Source organism: Accipiter gentilis, chromosome W (genome assembly GCF_929443795.1).
Source record: "Accipiter gentilis chromosome W, bAccGen1.1, whole genome shotgun sequence".
Lineage (NCBI taxonomy): Eukaryota > Metazoa > Chordata > Aves > Accipitriformes > Accipitridae > Astur > Astur gentilis.
The window spans coordinates 14,864,320-14,884,614 of record NC_064918.1 but is presented as its reverse complement, the minus strand read 5'-3'; the positions used below and the strand labels follow the sequence as shown (position 1 = coordinate 14,884,614).

The following is a 20,295-nucleotide window of genomic DNA, read 5'->3' as shown; positions in this document are numbered from 1 at the left end:
CCTGACTTGAAGAAAAAGCTTTAGAGGAAAAATTCTACACACATGCACACATTTTGGTTTACATTCATACTAATCGGGTTTTCTTGTATTATGTCCTACCACCAGGATATTCAAATATACACATTTTAATAAATATTTCCCATAGTAATTAACAGGATCTAAATAACACCAGAAACGTGATCAGATATAAAATAGCAATGCTTACCAAAGTCAGCTATCTTGGCATTCATGTGTGCATCAAGCAGCACATTTTCAGGCTTCAGATCTCTATGTACTACCATATGCCTGTGACAGTAATCCACACCAGAAAGGATTTGCTGGAACAGACATCTACTTTCCTTCTCATCAAGCTAAGACAAACAAAGGTTTTAAACAATTTTGAGACAGTGGAAGATAACTTTGTTTTCCTCTATATGAATTAAAGGAAATTTTCCCCATGACCTAAAGTTATCACTCATAGTTTTGTTACTTTATACAGCAGATGATCAGAACTTGTAGCAGAAAGGTTCATAACTTACATAATTTTGTTTGTACTACAGCTCTAAAATGACTAAATCAAAACAATATCCACCAATTCAAGAGTCAGTGAATCTTCTCAATCATGCTTTTGAAATTGGTAAAGCAGATGTTATATACTCAGTAATTAGAAATATTAGCACCAAAACATTAACTTTGTCTAATTAGAATATCAATGAACTTTGATATTTAAGCACAGTTGTCCTGGTTTCAGCTGGGATAGAGTTAACTGTCTTCCTAGTAGCTGGTACAGTGCTATGTTTTGAGTTCAGTATGCCACGAACATTGATAACACTGATGTTTTCAGTTGTTGCTAAGTAGCGTTTAGACTAAAGTCAAGGATTTTTCAGCTTCTCATGCCCAGCCAGCGAGAAAGCTGGAGGAGCACAAGAAGTTGGCACAGGACACAGCCAGGGCAGCTGACCCAAACTGGCCAATGGTGTATTCCATACCATGTGACGTCCCATCTAGTATAGGAACTGGGAAGTGGGGGCAGGGAATGGTGGCTGGGGGAATAGCTGGGTGTTGGTGGGCGGGTGGCGAGTAATTGCCCTGTGCAGCATTTGTACATTCCAATCCTTTTATTACTACTGTTGTCACTTTATTAGTGTTATCATTATCATTATTAGTTTCTTCTTTTCAGTTCTATTAAACTGTTCTTATCTCAACCCAGGAGTTTTACTTCTTTTTCCCCGATTTTCTCCCCCATCCCACTGCATGGGCGGGGAGTGAGTCAGCGGCTGCATGGTGCTTAGTTGCTGGCTGGGGTTAAACCACGACAACAGTGTAAGATTCAAGTTGACAAAAGCTGATGACACTCAGTACAGAAGTGATAAATTTTAGATGCTACTTATGCTCCTATTAACAGCTAGCCCCAAACAGCAGACTTAGCTGGGCATTTCCTATAAACACACCCTAATCCATGTCAAAGTTTGCTCAGTTTAACAACTAGCTAAAATTATCCTGGCTATCTAGATGGTTTGTCAAAAGCGACTTTAGGACTTTCACAGAAACCATTCTATTAGTAGGAGAGGATAACAAGGGCATGATGATAGCTTTCCAATAATAGGTTATACTTAAGAAATAGTTTTCAGCTACTCCAACTGGATACATATCCATCCAGTTTGTACACAGTAATTGTAAATTAACATATCAGTATCATTTATTTTTCAGTAGAGTGGAAAAATGCTACAAAGTCATACATAAAGATCTGAAATGAGTTAACACATAACCATTTTTAGTTTCAAAACAAGATGTAGTCATAAAGTATATTTTAATTGCTAACCGCAAAATAAATGCTGAATACATAAAAAACAAACCTTCATTTAACAGGAATGTTGCAAAAGCAATAACAGAATGCAAGTCATTGATTTGTAGAGTTAGACTACTTCTTACCCTTCCATTTTTACAGATATAATCAAACAGTTCTCCTCCTGAAACATATTCCATCACCATGAAAATGTCAGTTGGTGTACTGATGACCTGGTACCTGATAAGAGAAGGTATCTGTTAGTCTATGCACTCAGTAAAAGAAGCTAGTTACATTTAGTTAAAACCAAATGTGTACAAAGAGTCAGATAAAAGTATACTTTAAAAAAAAATTATCAGCCAATTTACAGCTACTGGAATGATATTTTTCAGAAGCTATTTCCTCTCATTTCACTATGTGATGCCATCATTGCCAAGACCAGCAGGGAATTTGTATTTCCTACCAGGAAAAATCAGTCTTCATACTTTCAGAGGACTATTCTTAGTCCAAATGATTTCTATGAAGCCATTTACATTGCTGCCTCACAGACATCTTAGTGCAGTGAGGAAGGAATTCAAAAGGGCTTTGCTAGTGCCTCAAAAGCATACACCTTTCTTTCAACCTTAACAGGCAAAAAACCCTGCCTTGCCATAAATACAAAGAAAGTGTACTTCAAGACTTGAAAAAATATTCATGATGATTCAGCGCAATTATCTTTTACAGAGACACCTACATTTTTCATTAGTATTTAAGAGTATTGACACCCTGGTTATTATATTTTTATCATTTTACTTTAAGTTTGAAAAAAGCTTTGAGGTTTTGAAATAGCTAGGTTATGGCCAAACTCCCTACTTAAGAGATTGATGTTTTCTATGTATCCTCATCTAAATGTTTAATTTTTTTCCCCTTACAGCAGTCAGAAGTGATCGATTTTTAGTGTAACAAGAAAATGCACACTGATAAACCTTCAGTCAAAATTCAGATACTATATTGAGAAGACAGGAGGTAGTGATTGGATGAAAATGAATGTTTCAAGGTACTACACTTAAGCATACAAATATCCGAATTGTAAAAAAAAAAAATTGAATTCACCCATATACTACAGAACTGAAGTGTTCTTCAAAATGCTGATTCTAAGACAATGGGGAAAAACAGATACTTCAGCTTACTGAGACAAGTTCTTCTTGAACTGCATAGACAGCAATGAGTACAAACTATCCAGGTGAACGTATGTGTGCACATATACATGCGTGTGTGTATTTTAACAGCTTAGTATTATAGTGTAACATTCCAATAACCTGAATACTTTTCTGAGGTAGTTATCAACATGAGATCTTCAAAGTTAATTTTGCATAACATCTTATAGTCCAAGATGCTTTACCTTTACTCATTTTCTCTCAAATACCTTGGTTGAAAGTATGTCATGTACTTAAACATGAACGTTCTGAAGCCATGGCTAAGACACTCTACAGAAATAGTATTTTAATCCAAAAGTTACAGTCCAACCTAATTTCTAACAGCATTACTGTTAATGACCTTTCACATAGTTATGAAATCAATGAGCTCCATGCTTCAGGCAAACATGAGCAACAGTTTATAGCTTAGATCTTCACAGTGATTTTTCCATCCTCTGGATAGTGAGATAGTGAACAATGCCAGGAGATAAACCTCTCAATATCACTGAAAAGAATGAGCCATTCTGCACCTCACATGTTTTCAGCCTCTTGGAAGACTCAGCCATGCTTCTCTATAGTCAGTTCATTTTTCTAGTTATGGAAAAGAAGGTTGTAGAATAGTTACATACTTATAAGTAAGGTTATCAAACCACACAGCATAGATGATCAGAATGCACAGAGAGGCAATTTTATATAGGAAAACAAGATGCATTCTATTGCTAGAGGTCAAAAACCACAAGAGGAAATGCTCCAAAGGTTTTTATTTAAAGCATGGTATAGAAAGAAAGTCTTATTGAGGCAGGCTTGCAACTATATATACTGCTAAAGCATTGTATGAAATTTTTAATAAAGCACAGCAATGTTCCAAATTAGACAATGTCTAATTTGTAATATTCAGCTGAAGTAATGTTCACCTTTATCGCAAATATCTTGAGCTGCTATCTAGCAGTTCCTCAATCCAGCTAATAACACAAGCAGCATGATCCTAAGTTACCAGCAAGTCTATCTACACAACAGTATCAATTATAGCTCAAATGCTATTTACACACAGGCTAATAACCCTTCTGCTTCGGAAATGCAGGCTGACCAACTGAAAAGTTGGGGATCCATCAATTTTTCTATCACCTCCTACATCTTGTCCCTTCTCTCCACATGCAGGAGAGAAAATTCTCCTCATAATTCCCCAAGAAATTGTCACCTGAAACCTGTTAAGCTGACTTAAAAGTTTAGCAGCACCAGAAGTACACATTCCTGTTCCATCCCCGTATCTCAGTTGGTACACTGACACTTCCTATTTTGTTTTGGCTACAGGCACATGCTTTGGACTCATTCATGAATTCTAACTGGCAGCGCTAGCAGTTCTTCAGCCAGACAAATCAGCTCAATAGTCTTCTGAAAACTGACCCACTGAAGAAGCTAGTGTGATGATCTGACACAATCTGATTTCGCTCCAGTATAAGTGCTGTTGCCAAATGAAAGGAATGTATAGGGATGGCAACTGTCAGTGGCAGTGTGGTCTTAAGAAAAGACTCTGCCAATAAAAAACCCCTAAACTCCAACGCCACAATTAACAACGAAAGTCACCCACATTCTAGATGTGCCCTGCTAGATGTGCAGGTTCACTTTATAGGAAAAGTAAAAAAGTCAACAGCGTTTATAATTTATTTCTTCAGACCAGATATAAGGGGTCTACTCTGGGACATATTTAATTGCACTCTGAACTCTGCTGATGAACTATTGATCAAACAGATGTAAATAGGCACATTGTAAATATCACATTTATTTACACAAGTGGTAGCAGCTATATTGAAGAACTCTGAAATATCAGATAACATTTAACAGATTGCACATCTTTCAGAAAAACCTTGCAAAGCACAATCTATATAGGGAAAACATAGGTCACTGACCAACACACCCCTAAAAAAATATTTTGAGTAAAGAAAACACAATAAACTTACTATAGGAATGCCCTTTACAATCTTGTTCTTAACTCAGTTTCTAAACAGAAACAAAGATCAAATATAACCAGAAAAAAGAATATGGAAGCAGCAGCTAAAAAACTGAGATGGATGTTACTATAGGTATCCACCATGCCACTACCTTTATATATCTGCCCAAAAAATTTGCAAGTAAAGATCTAATGGAAGCTCTCTGCCCTGCAGAGATCAGTTTTGTGAAAATGCATTATGGAGTACACTGAAAATGGTTACATACTTGGAAACTGGTTACTTTACTAACAATATACTGCTAATACTATTGCCCTTTAAACATGTTTCAGATCAGTGAGAACAAGAGATTACTGCTTAAATAGATTTTATTATAGCAAGCAAAACTTACAGCTTAATTATATGAGGATGTCTGAAGAGTTTGAGATTCTGAATCTCCCTGCGGATTTTTCCTACAACATCAAGGCTGCGAATCTTCTGTCGATTCAGGATCTTCACTGCAACTTTATGCCCAGTTAACTCATGTTTGCCAACTGCAAGGAACAAGTAAGTATTTAGTCAGAGTTCTCAATTGCTCCATAAAAACATTAATTGGACCATTTCAACTATAGCCAAGAAATACCACAGTTAAGATGTAAACATTCCACATATCCCCATTATCTTTGGGGAGTTTGAAAACCAGATGGTACTCATTTCTTCTGCCCTACCCAACTCCTCCCACAATTCTATCATTAGAAGATGAATTGCATATGTAGGAACAAACCTTAAACCTAACTCTCAGCAGTCTTGCAGCATGACTATGTTTTTGCACTATTGCAAACAAACGAAACATTTTGCATCCCAAAACACTGCCATCCTTTCTAATTAGGGAGACCATTTTCTTTCCCTGTACAAGTCACTCCAAGCTTTTGGCTCACTTGGTAACCCACTCTGACATGCTATCCTACAGCTCTTCTACTTGATCTGCAAGAACGCTCTTACTAAAAACATCACTGCTATCCTTCCCTCAAGAAGCCCGTTTCAGCAATTACTCTGAATTACTGCTAAGAGTATCTGATCATTTACTTGAAAAATAATTATTTATCTGTCTTATGGGGCAGTCTGACCCTATATAAGCTCCACATTCTGTGCAATAAACACCAGGGCTTTATTATATAAGTAGCAAAAGTTATATGAAATGCACAAAAAATCCAATAGTAACTATGAGAAGCAATGCAACCTCTTACATTCCTCAGTTTCTTTCCTACTTCTAGGAGAGTTTCATTTTTCTTTCAACAGGGGAACTTGAAAGGTGCAAAACATTTCCTAGACAGTTACCCCTCTTAAATTCCTTAATTTTGCAGATGCTATTGGAAGTAGCCACAATAGAATTGCTAAGAATATTTTTCTTAAACCCAACATTGGACCACAGATAAGCCACAAAAGGCTAAGTATCTCTTCCACTAGAAGGCTTCGCTACCTGCATGGGTTTCTGCATGCAGTGATTTAACACTACTACTATTGAGACGGGAAACCAAAGAAACCTTAGTACATATAGTAGATATATGAATGTAGATAGGAATTGTTTAATAATTATCTAGCTTATAATGAAGTTAAAGAAGTTTCAATAAGAGGTAGACATAGCCCAAGGGGATGAGAAGTGATGTTTAACGCTTGCATTGTTGAGGCTGGCTGGGACAGGAGATAGTCCCTGATAAGAAGCAGCAGTGGCTCCAAGAACCAGCTAAGACCGACCTTGTGATTTGGACAAATGCCAAGGGACAAATTGAGTCTGCGCAGGGACAGAAGGTTAAGAGTTCACCGTGAAGAAGACATACAGCCTTCATCTTCACGACCACCAGACGACCACCATAAGGAGGCACTGCGCAAGCGCAGTTGAGAGGAGGCTATGGAAATGACTTCCTAGAGCTAATTTTAATATGAAGCGGGGATAGGTAATGCCTATGTATAGGCGTATTGCAAAACTCTATGTATATGTAACACTTGACTGTATAAATTTAAAGTGAACTCCCAAATCAGGCGCACACGACTTTGGTGGGACTACCCCCCGTGCTGCCCAGCGCTGAATGAACATACTTACTTTACAATCTCACTGATTGTGGAGTCTGTTTTCCACACGTCACTATCATAACTACATCACTTTAATCCACCACTCTGAATCCCACCTTCCGAAGAGAAGCCAGATTCCAGGGACACCTACGTGATTCATCCTTGTCCATTTGAATGGACACTGGTGTTACCAATATTTGATAAAAATTAGAATTTAACATTAGTCAGGCTTAGTGAAAAGGGAAAAAGACTGTAGAATAGGAGTTTGAAGCTTGCAATAGTTATAGAAACCTAGGAACATACAAAATGTCCAGTAAGGAATTATAAAAGAATAAGTATTATCTTAGATCAGTTAACCATAGAAATTTAGATAGATTTGTTAGATTGTAGTGTTTTGCTTTAAAGAGCAAAGAGAGAGATCGTTATGGACCTTAGCTTTGTGGTTTACAAACCCTACTTTGATCAAAAGACCAGTTAATGGGATAAGTAAGATTAACCAATGGATGTCATAGTATAAGAATATTGATGAGGTGATGTAACTGGGGACCAATCACTAGAAATGTTAAATTTAAGAATTAACATAGAATGTACTTTTATGTAAGTGGTAAAATTGTACTGCGCAGAATCATATAAGAGAGGTCAACTATCGGACAAGGTGAGGAAGACTATGGAAGACCACCAGAGGGCTTATGAAGACCACCAGAGACTTCACTACGCCTGCGTAAAAGGACATTTACATATGCTAATGATCTTTCGGACAATTGATGATTATGTATGATATTTCCCAGAAATCTAGTGAATATGTATGACAGGTGTGTATTTAACCTGCATGATTAAACCAGACAGGTGCACACACTAGGTGGAGTGATCCCCTGTGTGCCCAGCGCTGCAATAAAGGAGTGCCTGCTTCTTAACTTCTCATTGCAGTTAAGAAGTTTCATTCCGGATTTCGGCAACAGTTTTGGCGACCCAGGTGGGACCTTGCGAGTGAGACTGGACGAGATCGAGTGTTGATCGAGCTCCGGCCGGCACCGAGGGATTCTCGGGGAGAACCATTGCTCTCGACTCATAAAGCTCCTCGCAACGTTCCCTGGAAAAAAGGGTAAGGCACTTCTTCTTTGAAACTTGTTTGGATAGCCTGCCCGTAAGGCGCGGCGAAAGCTTCGCAGGGTTGGGGCTGAGAGGATACCCGTTTGTGTAGAAGCCTAGGTGTCTGCCCGTAAGTCATAAGCGAAAGCTATTGCAGGGTTGGACAATTTTGGGAAACAAGGGAACCTATATGCTATAGAGTTCTCAAAGGTAGTGCCTCCAACTGAGGTTGGAAGTTTTAAAGTGTGAAGTATATTTTGTTGGTTAATAATCTTGCCAGGGGATATTGGTTATGACTCTTGCCTAGGGAACTCGGCTCTGTCCGTGCCCTAGACAAGTAGGTGGACTCCATTACCTGGCAACAATTGTTATTTGTATTCATTTGATACCTGGTATTTGATGCATGCATTCGGTATTTGAAACTTCGTATCTGATACTTGGCATTTGATATTTGGGTCAGTATTTGATATTAGACATATTCAGTAGATATTCGGTATTGGATATAAACATAATGGCATTGACCAAATTATTTAAGAGTAAGAGTATGGGAAATTTATCCACTGATGGAAAGATACCGAAAACATCTCCGTTGGGATGTTTGTTGGCACATTGGGGTGAACTGCATGATGATTTACGTAAAAATCAAATGATTGAATATTGTAATCACTGGTGGCCCTTGTATGTTTTGGAAGATCAGGAAAAATGGCCAACAAATGGAACTTTAAGTTATAATACTATATTACAGTTAATGTTATTTTGTAGAAGAGAAGGTAAATGGAGTGAAGTGCCATATGTAGATTTGTTCTTTTACTTGAGACAGAGGACGGATTGGCAAAAGGAATGCAAGTTAATTAGTCGAGACAATTTGGTGATGTCATTGACTGCAGAAAATAAGAAAACTAAGAGTTGCTGTTCGGCTTGTGATATTGGAAGAAGGTGCATTAAATATACGGTACCAACAGAGGATGAAATAGAACTAGAGTTAGAAATAGCCCCACCAAGGGAGGATCGGGATCCCTCTTCCTCACATGCACGGGAAAGGAGTATTGAATCAGGGAGAATAATAGAACCAGATAGTACTAGGACAGGGGAAGAAGTTAATGAAACACCAGAGGTAATAGTCCACACTCCAGTGTCTCGGAGAACTCGGCAGCAATCTCATTTGTTGGCTCCTTTAAGACAGGGAGTGGGACAGCATGGACCAGTATATGTTAAGGTGCCGTTTTCTATTACGGATTTGATGGCATGGAAACAGGCAGCAGGGGTTTATAGGGAAGACCCGGAGAGAGTAGGAAGGGTTGTAGAAACAATTATTAGAACCCAGGATCCTGATTGGAATGATTTGCAAGTAATACTGGATAATTTATTGGACAGCACTGAGAAACAGATGGTATTAAAAACCGGAAAAGCTCAAGCAGAGGTAGCACATATGAATGAAACACTCTCTGGAACTTTGGAACAGAGTTTTCCTTCAGGAGACCCTCAGTGGGATCCAAATGACCCTGTAGATAGGAGAAGGTTAACTCGGTACCAAAGGTGGGCATTGTATGGAGTAAAACATGCAATGCCAAAAGCTTTGAATTGGTCCAAATTATATGAGATAAAACAAGACAAAAATGAATCTCCTTCTGTGTTCTTGGAGAAATTGAAGGAAACTGCCCGAAAATATACTGATTTAAAACTGGAAACAGAGGCAGAACAGCAACAGCTGGCCTCGATTTTTATGGGACAGTCGGCACCTGATATAAGGAGAAAGCTCCAAAAATTGGACGGGGAGGATTCAAGAAATCTGAATAAAATGTTAGAAACAGCATGGAAAGTTTATAATAATCGGGAAAAGGAGGAGGAACAAAGAAGAGAAAAGAAAGAAAAAGTTAGAGAAAGTAGGTTAATAGCTGTTTTAACAGGGGGTGCAGCAAGAGGAAGGGGACGAACCCGAGGAAGAGGAGGTTTTAAAAACTTTGGTAACCGGGATCTTAATGCACCTTTAGCAATAAACCAGTGTGCTTATTGCAGAGAGAACGGACATTGGAAAAAGGATTGTCCTCAGCTGCAAACAAATCAGCAAGAGGTCGTGAAAATGATGACTTTGAATGAATGAAGGGGACCGGAGGGGAGCCCAGCTGAACCTCTGGTTACAATTAAGCTGGGAAATGACAAAGTTGAATTCCTAGTAGATACAGGAGCTGTATATTCTGTTTTAAATACTCGTAAAGGAAAATTAGGAGATAAAACAGCAACCATAATTGGAGCGACAGGGAAACAGGAAAATAGGCCATTCTTTCAACCCCTTGATCTAAAATTTGGAAATAAGGCGATTACACATGAATTTTTGTATGTGCCAGAATGTCCGATACCCTTGTTGGGTCGAGATTTGTTATCCAAATTAAAAGCACAAATAGTTTTTGAAGGAGGAGAAATTCTTTTAAAGATCCCGGAATCAAAGACAGGAGAAATATTGATGATACAGGAAAAGGTTAAGACTCAGGAGGTGCCACAAGAAATTGATGATGCGGTGATTCCTACAGTTTGGAACACAGAGATACCTGGAAAATCTAAAATGGCACAACCTGTTAAGGTGGAACTGAAAGAGAATGTGAGGCCAGTGAGATTAAAGCAATATCCAATTAAACTGGAGGCTAGATTGGGAATCAAGAAATTAATTGATAAATTTTTGAAATATGGAATTTTAGAGGAATGTGAATCTGAATATAATACTTCAATTTTACCAGTGAAAAAGCCATCAGGAGAATACAGATTAGTACAGGATCTGAGGGCAATAAATCAGATAGTGAAAGATATACACCCTGTAGTGGCTAATCCATATACACTGTTAACGGCTCTAGGGGAGAATCATCAGTGGTTTATAGTGCTTGATTTGAAAGATGCTTTCTTTTGTATACCCCTGGAAGAAGGAAGTCGAAAATTATTTGCTTTCGAGTGGGAAAATCCGGACACAAGGCGAAAAACGCAACTGACATGGACAAGACTGCCTCAAGGATTTAAGAACAGCCCAACAATTTTTGGAAGCCAATTAGCAAAAGAACTTGAGGTGTGGAAACAAGATGGTCCCAAATCTGGACATTTGCTCCTTCAGTACGTAGATGACATACTGATAGCTACGGAAGAGAGATCAGCGTGTATAAAGGTAACAATTGATCTTTTAAATTTTTTGGGGCTAAGTGGATATAAAGTCTCTAGAACTAAGGCCCAGATAGCAAAACAGACTGTGATATATCTGGGGTTTGAAATCTCCCAAGGACAAAGACAGTTGGGAATGGAGCGGAAAGAAGCAATCTGCAGTATTCCGGAGCCAAGAAATACCCATGAATTGAGAACCTTTTTGGGAATGGCTGGGTGGTGTCGGCTATGGATAATGAATTATGGTCTGTTGGTTAAGCCATTGTATGAAGCTCTTAAAGGCCCACCATTCGAATGGGGTCCAGATCAGCAAGGAGCTTTCAAGAGTTTAAAACAGTCCTTGATGACAGCACCAGCCTTGGGACTTCCGGATTTGACTAAAGATTTCCAGTTATTTGTACATAAGAAACAACACATTGCACTGGGGGTGTTGACCCAGAAGGTGGGAAGTTGGAAGCGACCGGTTGGATATTTTTCCAAACAATTGGACTTTGTAAGTAAAGGTTGGCCTGCTTGTTTGAGAGCAGTAGCAGCCACCGTGATGATAATACAGGAAGCTCGAAAATTGACTCTGGGAAGAACGATGGTGGTATATGTGCCACATATGGTGATATCAGTGTTGGAGCAAAAGGGGGGCCATTGGCTATCCCCGAGCAGAATGATGAAATATCAAGTAATTTTAATGGAGCAAGATGATGTGATTTTGAGAACTACTAACCTGACTAATCCTGCAGTCTTTCTAAGTTCTGTACAGGAAGAAGGACAACTGGAACACGATTGCCTGACTACTATCGAATATGTGTATTCCAGTCGAGAGGATCTAAAGGATGTACCAATGGACAACCCAGACTGGGAGTTGTACACAGATGGTAGCAGTTTTGTTGAAAGTGGAGTTCGCTATGCAGGATATGCGGTAACAACTGAAAAATCAGTCATAGAAGCCAATACCTTGCCTAGCACAACTTCAGCCCAGAAGGCGGAATTAGTGGCTTTGACAAGGGCTCTAGAATTGAGTACAGAAAAGAAAGTAAACATTTGGACTGATTCGAAATACGCATTTGGCGTGGTCCATGTCCATGGGATTTTATGGAAAGAAAGAGGATTATTATCCTCTCAGGGGTCCAACATTAAATATAAAGAGGAGATTTTGCATTTACTACAAGCAGTACAGAAACCTACTGCAGTAGCAATCATGCACTGTAAAGCACATCAAACAGGGAACACAAAAGAAATTATAGGGAATAGACTAGCAGATAAAACAGCTAGAGAAGCAGCCAAAAGGAAAACCTTACAATTAGCGTTAATCCCCACAAAAACTGTTGCACTACCAAAGGAAAAGCCTAAATATTCAGAAGAGGATGAGAAATTGGGGAAACTATTAAATGCAAAGAAAAGTTTGGAAGGATGGTGGGTGACATCAAAAGGACAAGTAGTAGTCCCACCATTTGTGATGAGGGAAATAGTACAGACAAAACATAAAGAGTGCCATTGGGGAGCAGAAGCATTAGTAACCTTTTTGAGAAGGCAAGTGGTATCAGTAAAAATGTTAGAAATAGCTAAAATAACAACTGCTAAGTGTGAAATATGTTTGAAAAACAATCCAGTAGTAAAGAAAAAGGTCCAAATGGGGATAGTGAAATCAGGAATGGAACCAGGGGACTATTGGCAAATAGATTTTTCAGAGTTACCTCGACAAAATGGGTATCGATACATTTTGGTGGGGGTTGATACTTTTACAGGATGGCCAGAAGCTTTTCCCTGTCGGACCAATCAAAGGAAGTCATAACATGGTTATTACAAGAAATCATCCTGAGATTTGGAGTACCTATTGGAATCTCTTCTGATAGAGGCTCCCACTTTGTTGCAGAAGTGGTCCAGGGTGTTAGTAGAATTTTGGGAATTACGTGGGATCTACATACACCTTGGAGACCACAATCTAGCGGAAAGGTGGAAAGAATGAATCAAACACTAAAAAGACAAATTAGTAAAATCTGTCAAGAAACCAATTTGAAATGGCCCCAGGCACTCCCATTAGCTCTTTTACGAGTTCGGATCCAACCAAAGAGTGGGACGCTAATTAGTCCTTATGAATTATTATATGGAAAACCTTATGAATCTCCCGAACCAAATTTGAGCACACATTTAAAAGGAAAACAAGATGTGTATAACTATTTACTTTCTTTAGGGAAAATTTTAACTGCGCTGTGGAGTGCGATTGTTTGGAGCAGACCTCTGTCTTTGGAAAATCTAGTGCATGACTTCCAGCCAGGTGATTATGTCTATGTGAAGACATGGGCTTCTGAACCTCTACAAGAGCGCTGGAAAGGACCCTTTCAAATATTGTTGACTACCTTCACTGCTGTTAAGATTGCCGAATCAGATGCTTGGATACACTACACCCGAGTAAAGAAGGCACCTACTACATGGAAAATCATTAGCCGTGACCCAGAGACTTTGAAACTGACTCTGAAACATGCCTAATTTTTCATATCAGTTTGTGATTGTTCTTTTTATATTGGTTTGGCAGATGATGTTGGTGGAAACCTGGACGGAACCGATGAATAGGAACAAAAGACAAATAGAAACAGAACAATTGATTGGCATTCCAAAAAAATCGGCTGAGGAAAATCTGATGTTAGGATTGATTAAAGGATTTGCCCACTTACAAAATGTTACTCAGATCACTGCTTGTTTACCAATACCAAGAGCAGTAGGGGAAACTATCCCTTAGGGAATTCTAACTATGAATTTAACCACCCTGGAACATAAAAACGGAACCACTCATTGTAAACAAGTGCCAGTGACACAATGGTCCGAGCAGGTAAAGGTCATCAGAAAACAATGGAAATGGATGGGCAGAGAAGAAGATTGTTTGAAATTATTGAATCATAAGTTTACACCGGCCTCTTCTATAGGAGACATGTTTGTTGTAGGTAGTCCGAGGGGTTGGTGTTCGTATGATGTACAAGTCAAAACTAACGGGAGTCGGAGCATTATGGAATGGAAATGTGATGAGACTAATCAGACTATCCCAGAAAACACAGAAAGTTGGGATTCAATATGGTCTATGGCCATAATATCTCAATTTCAATATATGGCCAAAACTTCTTGGTGTATCATTTGGGACGGATCAGTTCTTACAGTTTGGCCATCTGTAAATGACAGAAAAAGTACATTGCGGATAAAAGAGAAAATAGTATCTTGGTGGAAATGTGAAAAAATTTACGATTGTAGTACTACAGACCCAGCAATAGAAAGAATTCCCCCTTTAGCTGCGGCCTTGAAATACGGCTGCTTGTGTAGGGGACTTAAAAATGATCTCAAATTAACTGAGACATTCATGCCTAAAAGGAGAACCTTTTTCAGTTGCAGAAAAACTACCATTCAGAGTCCAGGACATTTGGTTTGGGCATTAAGTGATGGAACCTGGACTACTCAGTTATCACTAGATGGTACGGTAAAAAAAAATTATTTTAGGCATGCCAACATTGTGCCCGATTTGGAAGAAATCACCATTTAAAGGACCTTTGGAAAATTTAAAGTTAAAACAGACCAAGAGATCTGAAACAGATGACGAAATATGGAACGAACCATCAACAGGAGTAAAAATTGGCTGGGCTCTTGAATCCCTTTTGAACCCAATAGCTTCATATAGAAATAGAGAATGGCTTTATCATTTAACAAGTCAGGTAGAAAAATTGGCAAACATTACAAAAAGAGGGTTTAAGGAATTAAATATTCAGCTGCAGGCAACTTCCAGGATGACTCTTCAAAATAGAATGGCCTTAGACCTACTCCTACTTAAAGAACATGGAGTGTGTGGATACCTCAAGGGTAGATTGGACCATTGTTGTATTCATATTCCTAATGTTACTCAAGACGTAGAACATGATCTGGAGCTATTGAGCAAAGTTGAAAAAGAAACCGAGACCATTCAAGAGGATATGTCAGAAGATTGGCTAGGAAAAATTTTTAGCGGATTAGGGTGGAATCTGAGTTCTTGGTTAAAATCCATGATTAAAACTTTGTTTCTGTTACTAATTGTCTTTTTGATGATCATGCTGACATATGTTTGTCTAAAGAGACAATTTACTAATAAAATTGCAGTCAATCGCATGATCATGAGAGAGGTTCCAACTATTCCACCAGAATATAGTCCACCACCACAATATGCTGAAACGAATATTGATTTTCGAAATACTAGTAGAGAAATGTTATGTAGTTAATGTGAAAGTATTGAAATGATTTTCAAAACTTTCTAAGGGGGGAAATGTTACCAATATTTGATAAAAATTAGAATTTTACATTAGTCAGGCTTAGTGAAAAGGGAAAAAGACTGTAGAATAGGAGTTTGAAGCTTGCAATAGTTATAGAAACCTAGGAACATACAAAATGTCCAGTAAGGAATTATAAAAGAATAAGTATTGTCTTAGATCGGTTAACCATAGAAATTTAGATAGATTTGTTAGATTGTAGTGTTTTGCTTTAAAGAGCAAAGAGAGAGATCGTTATGGACCTTAGCTTTGTGGTTTACAAACCCTACTTTGATCAAAAGACCAGTTAATGGGATAAGTAAGATTAACCAATGGATGTCATAGTATAAGAATATTGATGAGGTGATGTAACTGGGGACCAATCACTAGAAATGTTAAATTTAAGAATTAACATAGAATGTACTTTTATGTAAATCTAATACATGATGGCAAAATTGTACTGCGCAGAATCGTATAAGAGAGGTCAACTATCGGACAAGGTGAGGAAGACTATGGAAGACCACCAGAGGGCTTATGAAGACCACCAGAGACTTCACTACGCCTGCGTAAAAGGACATTTACATATGCTAATGATCTTTCGGACAATTGATGATTATGTATGATATTTCCCAGAAATCTAGTGAATATGTATGACAGGTGTGTATTTAACCCGCATGATTAAACCAGACAGGTGCACACACTAGGTGGAGTGATCCCCTGTGTGCCCAGCGCTGCAATAAAGGAGTGCCTGCTTCTTAACTTCTCATTGCTGTTAAGAAGTTTCATTCCGGATTTCGGCAACACTGGTAACAGACCTCTGCTGAACACAGTACTCTTTCATCTGGGTGCCCCTCCTCACCTGAAAATTTAACTAAGCCCCAGGCTTCAGGCTTTATTTAAATATATCCATGGGAAGCTGTGATTAAAAGCAGTGATCCACAAAAATCTTTCTGCATTCAACAGGTGTTTGCTAATCCTGTCAAAATTATCTATCAATCTGTAAATCTCATTCCCAACACAAGACTTTCCTACTGCCTTTTGCCTCTATATTGAGCTAAAAACCAATGCAAGTGAAAAGAAATTCTTAGCAGAGACACAGAGATAACAATAAGTATCTCTGAGGTATTATTCTTACAACAAAAAGATGGCCACTGTGTAAAAAAAAGCACTTTGTCTAAACTCCTGTAGGGAAGTAACTAACTAGTGGATCATCCAAAACCCTGATCCATCATGATGCAGTGGTGAGATGTCTTTTGTACCTGAGAATACAGAAAGGTTCCACCTGTGAGGTGAAAGAACACATCCCCTCATTTGGAAGACATAACATTCATCACTGTCCTGGTTTCGACTGGGACCGAGTTAATTGTCTTCCTAGTAGCTGGTACAGTGCTATGTTTTTGAGTTAGGTATGGGAAGAATGTTGATAACACTGATGTTTTCAGTTGTTGCTCAGTAGTGTTTAGACTATAGTCAAGGATTTTTCAGCTTCTCATGCCCAGCCAGTGAGAAAGCTGGAGGGGCACAAGAAGCTGGCACAGGACACAGCCAGGGCACCTGACCCCAACTGGCCAACGGTGTATTCCATACCATGTGACATCATGTCTAGTATATAAACTGGGGGGAGTGGGGTCCAGGGGATCACCACTCAGGGACTAACTGGGCATTGGTCGGGGGGTGGTGAGCAATTGCACTGTGCATCATTTGTGTATTCCAATCCTTTTATCATTACCCCTGTCACTTTATTAGTGTTATTATTAGTTTCTTCTTTTTATATTTCATATTCTATTTAAACCATTCTTATTTCAACCCACAAGTTTTACTTTTCTCAATTTTCTCCATCACAACCCAGACTGGACAGACCAGGGAGTCATGTTTAATTTGAAATTCCCTCAGGCTAAATTAAGACACCAAAGGATCAGTTAAAGATTTTATTCATGACAAAAGCAAACTGAACTGGGGAGGCATAACAGTAGGTGGCAGGGTTTCTCACAACAGGAATTAGCATAAGACTACTTCTGTAAACCAGGTAACCCAGGGTAACCATATGCATCGATTCAGGGAATGAGATCCCTCCTGTTGAGGTTCAGAGCCGACCCCCTTGCTTTCCAGACTCCTCCTCAGAGAAGGGCCCAGGGGCGGCTAGATCCACTCCTAGTCCCAGACTTGGTCAATGGTTTATGCCTTGAAATGGATGAGGTGTAGGGATTGTGGAAGAGGAAAAGGAAAGAGAGAAGAAGACAGAGAGAGAGAGAGAAAGATTTCACCAGTCCTGGGTCCAGCATTGGTTCAGTCAGCCAAGAGGTCCAGTTCTGGTGGGCTTGCACACCTGGGGCTTCAGTTTGTGTCCTTTTATCATCCTTGCCCCTCCTTCGGGCAGGCACCAGACCTCATCAGGCTAATGAGCAGTCTGTGAGCCTTTGGGCTTGGGAGTAACCTCTCCTTCCCTGCAGACAGGGCCGTTGTTTGATCTTTGTATCAGAACGCCCTCCACCACACCCTCCCCCTCCTGTTGCTGAAGTCTGAGCTGATGGGCTTTTCACCTTGGTTCCTTGCTGTGCAGGGTTTTTCTTTAAGCAGAACTTGCCCCACCACAATGTTTGAGATATTAACTCTTTCAGTCTCTCACACTCCCCCATTCCACTGGGGGGGGGGGGGCAGTCAGTGAGCAGCTGCACGGTGCTTAGTTGCTGGCTGGGGTTCTAGACATACCACAAAGCAGTGATAGATGAGTGCCTAGAATTGTAAAAATCACATCACCTACAGGAATTATTTCCTTTCAGTTAGATCTACAATTAAAGCAATTACATCCCCATTTTTTCTTCAGTTCAAATGTGATTGAGGTTTTAAAGGTACCCAACACTATATCCAAACCCTAAGGAGTAATGAATCACTAACATAAAACACTAGAAAAGCAACTATTCCATTCAAATTACAAAGTCTTTGCCTATCAATAAAGTGAACCAAGGTAAGTCAGAAGTATTTAAAAAACCCCCTTTAATTGGCAAGTTAAAAATTAACATCAATCTCTTAGTAAGAAACAGCTTAGAAACAAACCAAAAATCAGATGCATTAATTTGCATCTTCCTTTGGGTTACGAAGTACTAAGTTAAATGCCTCCTTAAATGTAAGTAGCATATACATTTGAGCAATTCTACAGCTTAGCATATAAATATTCAGTTCTGACATGCATTGTTTCATTTCTCAGCAAGTTTGTTTCATTTCTGATTTGTCAGTCTACCTTAGATGAAAAATGGAATTAGAACTCAGAAAAAGATTAGGTCATTTATTAGCTACAACATTCTATGTTCAATATGCAAGGCACATAAGAGTTTATCAAAACACATTTTTCATTCAAAGTAATTAAACAGTAACATTTGCAGTTGACTAAAACCCAATTCTAGCCATCACAGCTTTCAAGATTGTGCCTCAAGACTTGATTTTATTCATTGACTGTGAGAAAAGCTTTTCTGTTTCTTCAGCTGTTTGCCAACTTCAAATAAATTACTGAAATGAAAACATATTGTGGTTTTTTGCAGGTGCAAAGAGATCCCAAAAAGCCTGTTCACTTGCTTAAGACTCTTCAAATTGAATGGCTATTTTCTTCAGTAATTTCCCCCCCTTCAATTTAAGTATACCAAATTTAGCTTTTAAAGATACTGATATAGAGAACGAACTGCTAATTGCTTAATGATTGTCTCTCTGTAACTTTACATACCAAAGACTGGTGTTTGTCAAGGATTAAGCCTGTCAGAGACTGGTACTTGGGACTGATGAGCAAGAAGGAACCATGAACAATCACAAAACTTAATTGTTTGATGAATTTATGATCTTGATGAGAAGGCACAAGTAGAGGCCTTGCTTGAATAGATAGGGCCAGAAAAGATAAGAACTCCTGCCTTTGTTCTCATCCTTGTAGATAATTTAGCTTAAACTAACCATATGGTTCTACACCACTAATGAAAACTTAGATAATAAGAGCACTAACAAGCACTGATGTATCAAAACATGTAAAAGACCATACTGCGCAAAATCACCTGAGGAGGGTCAAATAGCGGACAAGTGAGGAAGACTATGGAAGACCACCAGAGACCTTCAATGCGCCTGCGTAAAGGACATTTGCATATGCTAATAGTTTCCCCAGAAAACTAATGAATATGTATAACATTTCTCGGAAATCTAGTGAATATGTATGTAGAGCATGTACTTACTTAACCTGCACAATTAGACCTGACAGTGTGCATGATAGGTGGAGCGATCCCCCTTGCATCCAGCGCTGCCAATAAAGAATACCTACTTAATAGTTAATCAAACTATTGAGTTAATTTCTTTGAATCAATACAAGCTTCCATTAACCATGTGCTTCATGAAATAAGACTATCTTCTTGGATATGATCCACTGAGTATCCATTAGCACTGTTCAGCTACCACAAGTCATATACTTTAAGTCTTAAACTATGTGATCTTTTCAGAAATCTTTCAGTCTTCCCAGACAAAAGTAATCTTCACATTGCTGCATAATGTAATAGCAAATACAAGTTTTTCCACATGCATTTAATCAAGATAGAGTTGTCATTTTTTTTCCTGCTGTAAAGTGGCTTTGCAGCTTTGTAATTGTTTGTATACTATCACATTAGAACTGTTACAAATATTCTGATAAGTTAAAATTTTATATAAGCTGGGTTTGATCAAAAGGTAAAGATTGTAGAACATAGGAGTTTGAAGCTCACAATATAGTCATCGAAACTTAGGAACATACAAAATGTGCTGTTGTGATGGGTTGACCCTGGCTGAACACCAGGTGCCCACCAAAGCCCTTCTATCACTCCCCCATCCTCAGCTGGATAGGGGAGAGAAAATATAACAAAAGGCTCGCGGGT

The 20,295-nt window shown here is 38.8% G+C and overlaps 2 protein-coding genes across 7 annotated transcripts in view; both read right to left on the bottom strand.

The window, feature by feature from the left end:
- LOC126035340 (endogenous retrovirus group K member 5 Gag polyprotein-like) overlaps window positions 1-20,295 on the bottom strand; it is a 132,888-nt gene that overhangs the window by 54,611 nt on the left and 57,982 nt on the right. The window lies entirely within an intron of this gene.
- Window positions 1-20,295, bottom strand: part of LOC126035282 (5'-AMP-activated protein kinase catalytic subunit alpha-1-like) — a 79,835-nt gene that overhangs the window by 25,747 nt on the left and 33,793 nt on the right. For 5 of the 6 annotated variants that reach the window (XR_007504892.1, XM_049793702.1, XM_049793700.1 and 2 more), the window contains exons 2-4: window positions 5,278-5,419; window positions 1,912-2,005; window positions 206-350 (exon numbers count right to left, since the gene is read on the bottom strand). Coding sequence is in view for 5 of the 6 variants with exons in the window: in XM_049793700.1 (XP_049649657.1) it covers window positions 206-350; window positions 1,912-2,005; window positions 5,278-5,419 (381 nt within the window). In the remaining variant the exon portion in view is untranslated. The remainder of the gene's footprint in view (window positions 1-205; window positions 351-1,911; window positions 2,006-5,277; window positions 5,420-20,295) is intronic. The other variant, XM_049793701.1, reaches the window with a different exon arrangement.